The sequence below is a fragment of the Watersipora subatra genome, chromosome 1 (assembly GCF_963576615.1).
Source record: "Watersipora subatra chromosome 1, tzWatSuba1.1, whole genome shotgun sequence".
Classification (NCBI taxonomy): Eukaryota; Metazoa; Bryozoa; class Gymnolaemata; order Cheilostomatida; family Watersiporidae; genus Watersipora; species Watersipora subatra.
Genome location: NC_088708.1, coordinates 76,314,781 through 76,325,991, shown reverse-complemented (window position 1 = coordinate 76,325,991; position 11,211 = coordinate 76,314,781). Strand labels below are relative to the sequence as shown.

The 11,211-nt window shown below is 39.7% G+C and overlaps 1 protein-coding gene across 2 annotated transcripts in view; it reads right to left on the bottom strand.

Annotated features, from left to right (window-relative positions):
- Positions 1-5,432: 5,432 nt before the first annotated feature.
- LOC137385566 (insulin-like peptide receptor) overlaps positions 5,433-11,211 on the bottom strand; it is a 43,564-nt gene continuing 37,785 nt past the window's right edge. For both annotated transcript variants that reach the window (XM_068072050.1, XM_068072051.1), the window contains 5 exons: positions 8,574-8,846; positions 8,249-8,381; positions 7,748-8,037; positions 7,490-7,624; positions 5,433-7,103 (listed from right to left, as the gene is read on the bottom strand). In XM_068072050.1, the coding sequence (XP_067928151.1) occupies positions 6,407-7,103; positions 7,490-7,624; positions 7,748-8,037; positions 8,249-8,381; positions 8,574-8,846 (1,528 nt within the window). In that variant the 3' untranslated portion in view covers positions 5,433-6,406. The remainder of the gene's footprint in view (positions 7,104-7,489; positions 7,625-7,747; positions 8,038-8,248; positions 8,382-8,573; positions 8,847-11,211) is intronic.

Sequence of the window (11,211 nt, the reverse complement as noted above, 5' to 3'; positions counted from 1 at the left end):
TTCTCCTTAGTAGAGCATAATAGCACCTGGACAATCAAGTTACCATAGCATGAGATCACATTAAATAATTTGAATGGTTCATTTCTATTAACTTTAGTGAATATCGATTATACCATAGCGTAGTGATGATTGTATGAAGGTCGATAGCTGCAAAGAGAATAACAACTTTATGATTTTATTGGACAGTTTGCTTGTCTAAAAAAGGTGCAGAGACATTTTATGCCAGAGTATAACAGTAAATGAACGATAGCATTACCATAGCGTAAAACCAAATTACATAATCTGAATGAGTGTTTGTGTGAATTTTAGTGAGTATTGACCATAATGATTACGCATAAAATTTTATAGCTGTAAAAAATATCCAACAGTATGCTTTTTAAAATAATACTGATTTTGGACCATTGTCCAATACGACCAAGAAATATGATATAATATGCAGAATTGCTGTAAGACTGGTAATTAGGGAAATATAACTATAGGTTAATATGCTGGATTATCATGAAACTGAACGGTAATTAATAAAAAAGGATAAACTCAAGTAGATATTGCAGCGGAAGTGCATAAACAACATTTGATTTAATCTACATAGACAGAAGCCAATGGTTAGATGGTAGCATAGAGCTAACTACGACCAGAACTAGCTAATACAAACTCTGCACTAACAACCTTATGCTAGAACCATTGCCTTTGTTTGTCAGACTTGGTTAGAAAACGAATATGGTTCAAAAAGACAACCAGATGGAATAAGTGGAATCTCTGAAACAAATGCTAACTTTTCACTTCCTTCTACTGATAATGGCTAGAGGAAAAAAATAAATTACTGACCACTATTTACCAATCATTACCTTTAGTTTTAGGAGTTGTTTCCTCTTCGCTTCCTGTCAGTGAGGTAATCTCTAATCTCTACGACCTAGTGTTAGCCGAGCAGTTCTAAATTGAAGTCAGAAGGTGCGCCAACAGTCAAATGTCTGTAAGTTTTAGTAAAACTAAGTTATGAGGATATAGTAACACAAGCAGCTGACAATTCACGCGTAACTCATTTCACGGGCTTCATGAGCATGCAGCTCTGTTAAACCTTCGACTAAGCTGAGTAAGAAAGTGCTACACTAGACAGCTCTTATAGGACACACATACGCTATAAGCATTTATACTTGAAGCTGTTTCACTGCTGTGAGCTTGGTCTTCAAGTTTAACGAAGAATGTGACAGAAAGCAACCTTCAGTAGGTCAACTTTAAATAATTATGCAGACTATAGATTGAGTCATGACCTTCCTCTAGTGGCTAACTACTAAAATATTATGAGTGGTAGTTGGTTGAAGGAATGTCAAGGAAAGTTACTATTAACAAAATTGCAGGTTTAAATGTTTTAGTAAAGTTATTTTCAGGCACAATCTTTAGCTTGTTTTTTATTTCCACGAATTGAATGCTTTAAATCTTTAATATTATATATATTATTATTTTATTGCTAGAGCAAACAAAAAATACTGGCTTTGATTTGACGAGAAGACACAGTAACTGCATATCAACTAGCACTGCCAAGTTTCACTATTGCACTCTAAAAGTTCCTAAGTTATTACATTACTTGTTCAATGAATTATTAGTCTGCGGTCAGTTTTCTTAGCTGGTGCTGTTGTTGTTGCTATACATGTCAGAATCTTGTTAGGTTCTCTTTACGAAGGCAGCTTTAGTAACCGCTCATAGAAACATCTAGAAGTCTAGTTCATCTAAATTTCATAACTTTCTGCTACAAAATTGAACATGTATAATTAGTAACAACTTTGAACCAACCAAAAATAGCTACGCCCTTGAAAGATAGGCAGCCCTGCTAGTTATTCTCTTTCCTTCTCAGTAATCCATTCTTTATGTTTATGATGCTGTTTTCTTTACAATATGCTGCACGTTTTTTCATGAAGAATCGGCAATATCCCGCTAAAGGTCACCTGTGACCTGAACCAAGTGTCTTTTTGCAGGACGTACTTTTGACACCCCGTTTTTATAGTTCTATTATTTTTTTTGTGTATTGAATATAGGCTCATTCGAAAGCCAAGACTTTGATGTATTGAAATATATAATAAAAAAATTATGTAATTTATGTGCTTTAATAACTGCTCATAGAAACATCTAGAAGTCTAGTTTATCTAAATTTCATAGCCTTCTGTTACAAAATTGAACTGGTATAATTGGTAACAATTTTAAACCCAACCAAAAATTCTCTTCAACTTCAATTTTCTCAGCCAATTCTCTTTCCTTCTCAGTAATCCATTCTTTATGTTTACGATGCTGTTTTTCTCATAATAAGCTGAATATTTTTTTCAAAAAGAATCAAGGTAGACCCTTGTTATTATACAACAATGTAGCAAAAAGCGATGTGAAGTCAATTCAAGTAGAACTAGGTAGATGGCAAAATATGAGCAAAAACAGAAAGTCAGTGATGAAGCCGAAACCAAAAGACAGTCATCGCTACAAACGATCAATTAGGAGAGAAAAGAGAGAGGAGGAGACAATGAGAAACAAGATGAGAGGAGGGAAAAAGAGGGAGGCATGTAGTATTTGCTATTTGAACCAAGCTGAAATGTATACCTATCTGCTAACAGAAACTGTAGTGATAGTAGCCTGCTTGTGCAGTATTTCACCTTATTCTGAACTAGTGCCACAGCCTCCACAAAAGTATAAAAGGATGTTTGTAAATTCTGTTAAAAATTTGTTCCTTTTGATCTGCTATCAGTTTCTCAAAGCAAATAATGCTCCATCTTTGCTGAATACATTGTTCATTCATAATGATACAATTGAACAAATTAAACCTGCCTATTCTGCTTTATATATGCTCTAACATAATGAGCTTCATAAGTGACGTATTCAGTTTACCAAACTGTCTGAAGAAAAACTGAGTTCACTTTTATTGCCTGACCAAAGCAAGTATACTGTATGTGCTATGCTCTATATGGTATGTTCTATGTGATATATTCTACGTGATATATTCTATGCGCACTAATTTGGGTTATACTGCTTGAATGCTCTTTCCTTCTTCTGCGAGTTAACACGACAGTTACATGTATGTAAATCTAAAAAATTTTTCTATACTATTCGGAAACCAGTGATAGTTATCCTCCCTTGAGCGTTAGTGTCGTATGTAACAACTCAGGAAGAAATACTACTAATTGCTACTATAATAGCAATGTAAGGCATATGTAAATTAACCTAATATTTTCTTTGTTGTACTTCTCTCATAGTAAAGTCTATTATGAAGGGATGTATGTGACAGCGCATGCTTATATCCTTGCAAAACAGCGCCTTATCTGTGGCTACAAGAGACACTGGCTGGAGACGGAATGGTAACTTATCAAATTTAATGATGTGCTCTCTAAAGTCAGTATTACTTGCCTGAATATAAAAAGAATCTGCTTTTATAAAAACAGATACTACAGCTGCCTGTTGTACTACAGCTGTCTGTTGCACTACAGCTGCCTGTTGTACTACAGCTGCCTGTTGTACTACAGCTACCTGTTGTAATACAGCTGCCTGTTGTACTACAGCTGCCTGTTGCACTACAGCTGCCTGTTGTAATACAGCTGCCTGTTGTACTACAGCTGTCTGTTGTACTACAGCTGTCTGTTGTACTACAGCTGCCTGTTGCACTACAGCTGCCTGTTGTACTACAGCTGCCTGTTGTAATACAGCTGCCTGTTGCACTACAGCTGCCTGTTGCACTACAGCTGCCTGTTGTACTACAGCTGCCTGTTGTACTACAGCTGCCTGTTGTACTACAGCTGCCTGTTGTAATACAGCTGCCTGTTGTACTACAGCTGTCTGTTGCACTACAGCTGCCTGTTGTACTACAGCTGCCTGTTGCACTACAGCTGCCTGTTGTAATACAGCTGCCTGTTGTACTACAGCTGTCTGTTGCACTACAGCTGTCTGTTGTACTACAGCTGTCTGTTGTACTACAGCTGCCTGTTGTACTACAGCTGCCTGTTGTACTACAGCTGCCTGTTGTAATACAGCTGCCTGTTGTACTACAGCTGCCTGTTGTACTACAGCTGCCTGTTGCACTACAGCTGCCTGTTGCACTACAGCTGCCTGTTGTACTACAGCTGCCTGTTGTACTACAGCTGCCTGTTGTACTACAGCTGCCTGTTGTAATACAGCTGCCTGTTGTACTACAGCTGTCTGTTGCACTACAGCTGTCTGTTGTACTACAGCTGTCTGTTGTACTACAGCTGCCTGTTGTACTACAGCTGTCTGTTGTGCTACAGCTGCCTGTTGTAATACAGCTGCCTGTTGCACTACAGCTGCCTGTTGCACTACAGCTGCCTGTTGCACTACAGCTGCCTGTTGCACTACAGCTGCCTGTTGTACTACAGCTGCCTGTTGTAATACAGCTGCCTGTTGTACTACAGCTGTCTGTTGCACTACAGCTGTCTGTTGTACTACAGCTGCCTGTTGTACTACAGCTGCCTGTTGTACTACAGCTGCCTGTTGTAATACAGCTGCCTGTTGTACTACAGCTGTCTGTTGCACTACAGCTGTCTGTTGTACTACAGCTGTCTGTTGTACTACAGCTGCCTGTTGTACTACAGCTGTCTGTTGTGCTACAGCTGCCTGTTGTAATACAGCTGCCTGTTGTACTACAGCTGCCTGTTGCACTACAGCTGCCTGTTGCACTACAGCTGCCTGTTGCACTACAGCTGCCTGTTGTACTACAGCTGCCTGTTGTAATACAGCTGCCTGTTGTACTACAGCTGTCTGTTGCACTACAGCTGTCTGTTGTACTACAGCTGCCTGTTGTACTACAGCTGCCTGTTGTACTACAGCTGCCTGTTGTAATACAGCTGCCTGTTGTACTACAGCTGTCTGTTGCACTACAGCTGTCTGTTGTACTACAGCTGCCTGTTGTACTACAGCTGCCTGTTGTAATACAGCTGCCTGTTGTACTACAGCTGCCTGTTGTACTACAGCTGCCTGTTGTACTACAGCTGCCTGTTGTACTACAGCTGCCTGTTGTACTACAGCTGCCTGTTGTGCTACAGCTGCCTGTTGTACTACAGCTGCCTGTTGTACTACAGCTGCCTGTTGTACTACAGCTGCCTGTTGTACTACAGCTGCCTGTTGTACTACAGCTGCCTGTTGTACTACAGCTGCCTGTTGTAAAAGTTGTTAGGGTTTTGACAATTAGAGTTCTCCGCTATATTATCTTAGACAACAGAGATACTTCTAAAACTCAGCTACTCAGTGCTAAACTGTGTAAAACTTAGAACTAATTGTTAGTTCTTTAACTAAGCTTAGAACTAAATGTTGCATGCTTTGTTGGAAAAATGTTTTTAGAACATCGCAACATACCCAACAAACCCAAACATACCTTTTTTGTTACAGCCCTGATGCTGACTCTTGCACCAAACAAGAGGATAATTGATAAACATAGTGGACCCAGCGGATGGCATTTGGGCAGTTTATTGAATATCAGTAGAAAATACTGCATGAAACATGGAGTAATATAAGACTGTACAAATAAGATGATGCAAGTATAAAGAGTAGACGCAGTTGCACAAATGATACATATATATATACTGTATATATTGGATAGCAGTACTGGTAGAATGAGTGGAGAAACATAGCAATAACAAGGTGTTTATATAAATCGTGATAAATAGATTAAGTCACAACCGTACGCGTGTCTTTAATGAAACAAATTATCAAATACATTTACCTAGCTTATCAATGTTCAATATTGAGGGATTTAGATAAAATAAAACTCAAGCATTGACATTCACAACCAAACTAGCATTAAACGCTGATGTGAATTCATCAAAAAGAGAAAGCAGCTCATTTTTTGGCAGTTATTGCCTAGTTTCGACTCTCTATGATATAGGAGTTGTAGCTATTGCAGACTACTGCATTACAAAAAACTTTTGACTGACTAGTGAGCGGATGACTGGCTAATTAACCTACTGATAGCTACGGCTATATCTGAAGTTGTCTTTCCACAAGGTTTCTGTGGGGAAACCCTAAGATAGCTCAGGCATAACATACATCCATGAACCTTCCTCATGCCATCCTGCTTAGATAAATAACTTAACAGCAGGTTTGTAAAACTACAAGTCAATATACCACCATGTACACAATAAATATGAAGCCTGGACATTATAAACATAATAATTATAATAAAAATAATGAAGAAGGTTAAAGAGGCGCAGCCCTAATAATTATATGGCGGGTTAGATATTCTTAGTATATAACATAAATAGAATACGACATAGCATAGAACTAAACCTATTACAGCTGAGGGCGATTGCTTGTCATATTATAATCACATTTGTTGAAGATACGATACGGCTGATATTGAAGAAAATGAAGAGCGATGATGCAGAGTCGGTGAGAGGATTATGTACAAAAACTAGGTGACCTCGGGTCAGCATGCTGATGTCAAAGTGTTGTTGCCATAATGTATATGTCCGTTTGCACTGCCATTACAACTGTTGGCTTTAGAGCCAACGTCTGATGACCAGATGCTTGGACCGGTGCCAATTGACTGGTTCTGTGTGGCTGTGTTATAGAAAGGGGGCGCTTGACCCGCTGATATTATACTAGATGATGCTTTGCTAGGAGATTCATAGTTACTGGGTGCATTCAAGTGGGATATACCATTGAATACGATCGGTGATTGGTCATATCTGCTACTAATGTCCTCAGGCCCGTGTCCATTGGTCATTGCGCCGCTTTCCAAATCGTTGAGCTCACTGCTGCGCGCCTTCTGGCTTATCCTCATGGGAACTGGCGGTGGAGCCTGGTCTATCATTATATCCTTGCCAGCGTTGCTCGCACTCTCTATGTCGTCAGGGAAATCTGAGTCTGAATCAGGGAGACGCTGTCCACTGCAGACGCTGCTGCGCAAGGAGGCTGGGTGGAGTGGTTGCGACTCACTCCGCTCTTCATCCATATTCAGACTGTCTGTCTCCATGTCAGACTCATCATCCTCTCGCTGCGAGTAGTACCATGAGACGCTGAAGAATGTCTTCTTCACATCTCCTTGAAGAGACTCGAGAAGATTAGCAAAGGATGGTCGATACCTCGGGTAGTATTGCCAGCACTGGCTCATCATGTCAAATCTATAAGAGATGTGAGTGATCTAAATCTGAACAAATCAGCACGACTACCAAGCTCTCACCTAGAGAATTTACAACATGAGTGGATGCTAGCTAGTCATGTGAAAATGCTAGCAAACCTTTTGGTTTACCTAAAAATATAGCTTGTGAACAGGAATGAATACAATGGTAATCAGCACGGTTTATGATTGGCAGGCAGGAGCGGAAAGAGTCATATAAGATTTCTCTAGCATAGCGACTGCAGAAGATAGACCTAGAGGCATAAATCCTAAGTGAAAATATAAAAAAATTAGTAAGGTTAAATTTTATGCTTGTTGTTGACCTCTACTGGAAAATGATGGAATGATAGTGTGAGAGGAAAACAGCAGCGCGAAGACAAGACAACTCACAGTCTGGTTGGGCAGCCATCAGGCATTTCCATTACTCTGTTATCCATAACAAACTTCAGTACTTCTTCGTTGCTAAATCCTTGGTAAGGCTGAGCTGCCAAAGTAGCCATTTCCCAAAGCACCACTCCATATGACCTGCCAAAATGACAACCTCAGTGTGAGACAATGTCCGCGGACAACCCACCGGAGACAGACGAGCACTGCGAGTGAGCGATAGAAGAAAGTTGCAAACCTACGTATAGACAACAAATTGCTCACCATACATCTGACTTGGAAGTGTATACACCATCCCTCAGCGATTCAGGGGCCATCCACCTGACTGGCAGCATTCCCTTGCCTCCCTTTCTATAATAGTCAGCGCCATAGACCTCTCGCGTCATGCCAAAGTCACCAATCTTGACGGTCATGTCATGCGCCACCATACAGTTCCTAGCAGCTAAATCTCGATGAACAAATTTCCTGTCTGAAAGATAGGCCATTCCGTCAGCAATTTCTGCAGCCATCTGCAAGATCTCTCGAAGGGTGGGAGGCTTTCGACCATAATTATCCTGTTGAAAAACAAATTTTTTAGCCAGACGAGCAATACATACTAAAATACAAAATAAATATCCATATAAATTTAACACAAGAGATAATATACGCCTGCCAAACTGTGAGATACAAGCAGCTAACAAATTACTGCGTCTCCAACCAAACATCGCAAGTGCCTGTCACCAGCCTCAGAGCAGAACCACATAGCGTCATAGCTTAACGTCTCACCGGCTCATCAGGGCGGTGCATGCGGAGGTAGTTCTTAAGGTCCCCTAATGACATAAGCTCCATGATAACTAGTGCTGGCTGTCCCTGAGAGACAACTCCAAGAAGTTGAACTATGTGATGGCAGCAGAAAGCCCTAAAATGTGAACGGGCAAGAAATTTCACAGGCAGCATCTGTAATGACCTTACTAAATCGATGGTGATTGCTTGAACCAGAGCAAATATTTGAAGTAGTAATCATAAAAAGCACATGCTTTAGTAGCCAAGAGATCAATGATAACAATCTGATTTTTCTTACAAAAATATTATATTAGGATACAATACTTACTTCATCCGAGAAGCTTCATTCAAAAAGTTTATACGATCCTGGATTGTTGCACTGTCATTGACAATTTTGATAGCGACCTTGCGTGATTTTTTGTCGGTATTGTAGAGATCGCAAGCGTCCCCTTCATAAACCATGCCAAAGGAGCCTTGGCCAAGAGAGTCCCCTATTTTAACCTTAGACCTGTCTAGCTCCCACTCATCAGGAATGTAAATGTTTTCAGTGTTGACATAGTCAATGTTGAAAGAGTTGTGAAGAGTTGACAAAGGCAGCGGCCTAAAGAGATACAATTAGGCAGAATGCTTACAATGGCAGCCAATCACTGTTAACACATTAGATTACTTGAATGCATCACTAGTGGTACATGCTACGAAGTTTTGAGTTTTGATGTTGCAGTTTTAATCGGAGGAATGAGTAGGACATATTTACATGAAACGAATGAGTAGTCGCACAACTTCGAATTGTTCGTAGCTGGCGAATTTACATGCTACGAAGAAATTGTTGCACAATTCCGCGTTTTCTATATTAGCCTGTTGCGCTTTTAAATACAGTGGGGCGAATATTTTATATCGCAGCTAAGATAATAAAAATGCGTATAAGGTCAAATATCAATGTCAAAACGTTGAGAAAGCTTTGCTTGCAAAATCGGCGTTAATACCGTACGTTCTGATCATCACCAAATCTAATTAGCTACGCTTCCACTTGGACTATTTATCACTATACTCTCTTCACTGTTGATTCCTAATTTTCTCGTTCAACAGCATTTAAACTTTTTAAATTTCATCCAGTCGAGAGAAGAGGAAGAGGACGTTATTATAAATGCTTTTGTCTTAGGAAACTGCAGAACAGACGAATGAGGCAGAGTTGTGAGGTCTGCTAGAAGACGAAGGAGAATGTGGATGAGCCTACAGTCTGTAAGTATTTAATACCCTAAAGTACAATTACTGTGGTAACCACTGTTTCAGAGCTCGAAATTTGATACATCTAGAAATAAAATGAACTTTTAGTTTACTTATTTTTTAATGTAATCAACACCACATTATTACTAAAGTCTAAAAGTAAGCATTTATATATGTTTTTGCTTATACTATTTGTACTTGCATATACTATACCATTTTAAGGTAATAACTTTAAACCATAATGTTATTACATAGAATATAAACGCATTCTAGAGAACACCATCCTGGTATGACAACGTGCTCCTTAACAGTGAGGACTCAATATGAATTGCAAATTTGCGTCTGCCAAGAGGAAGTGTTAACAACCTATGTACTATCTTAGCAGAGGAACTTTCACCTGCTGACCTTCCAGTGCGGGAGTCACTATCACTCATGAAGAGGTAAATAACTAATAACTAAGATATGAATATTGTTTTTTTAATTGCATGCTCAAGCAGAAATAGAGTAAACCTATATTTTAGTGCAAATTTTCAGTACCTATTTTTGCACAAACATGTAGGCCTACTAGCTCAGTGGACCAGCTCATGATATACATTGCGCTCAAATGTTTTTTTTCCTCTACAGGGTCTGTATAGCACTCTATAAACTGGCTAGTTGCGCAGAATATAGAGCAGTAGCTGCCGTGTTTGGTGTGAGTACTGCCTCTGTGCATATCTACCTCCACAGATTCACCAAAGCCATTTGTGAAATCAAGACACAGTACATAAAATGGTACACAACTGAAGAAGCCATAGATATGGCTGCCTTCATAGAACAAAATTATAAATACCCTCAGGCTATAGGTGCTATAGATGGCAGCCACATACCTGTCAAGCCACCATTGGACGGAAAGGCAGACTATATCTGTCGAAAAGGCTACCCTTCGATTGTGCTACAGGGTGTTGTTGACGGCCACTATAGATTTAGAGGTGTGTATGTTAATACACCGGGCAGTGCACACGATGCTGCTGTTTTTGCCAGGTCACCCCTCTCGCGTAAGCTTGAAGATATAATCCCAACAAATGACAAGGTCATTGATGGTGGTGTTGTGCCTCTTCACTTATTAGGAGATCCAGCATATCCTATGTCGAGCATGATCGTGAAAGGATACATAGGAGCTGGCATCACAACAGAGCAAGACAGCTTCCATGTTTACCAATCGAGTACGAGGATCTGTGTGGAGATTGCTTTCGGCAAGCTAAAGTCTCGATGGCGAATTCCCCAGAAAAGGATTGATGTCGACACACAATTCGCGCCGATGTTTGTTACAGCTTGCTGGATTCTACACAATATGTGTGAGAATCTCAGAGTTCCAACTCCTGAAACTACTGATGAGGACCAGGAAAATGAAAGAGCATTTCTCCAGCCAGAAAACTTACCCACAGTGAGAATGCTCAATCCTGAGGGTGCCAGGATTAGAGAGAGGATTACCAACTTTCTAGGTACCACTCAGCCTTTCCGTCGGTCTTTTAGATCTTGATGAATCACTGTATATGTTGTGTTTTGCACTATTAACAAAATTTTTGTTTTTAGGCTCCTAACCTGCTTTCATGATTACTAACAACTCTTTTTCATTTAGCTTTTAGCCCTTCTAACTAATTATTATTATTGTATTATATTGCTGAATAAATAGCAACTTGAAAGTTTAACATGAAATATATTATAATATTGTTATATTTGTAGCAGATAAATATATACACACA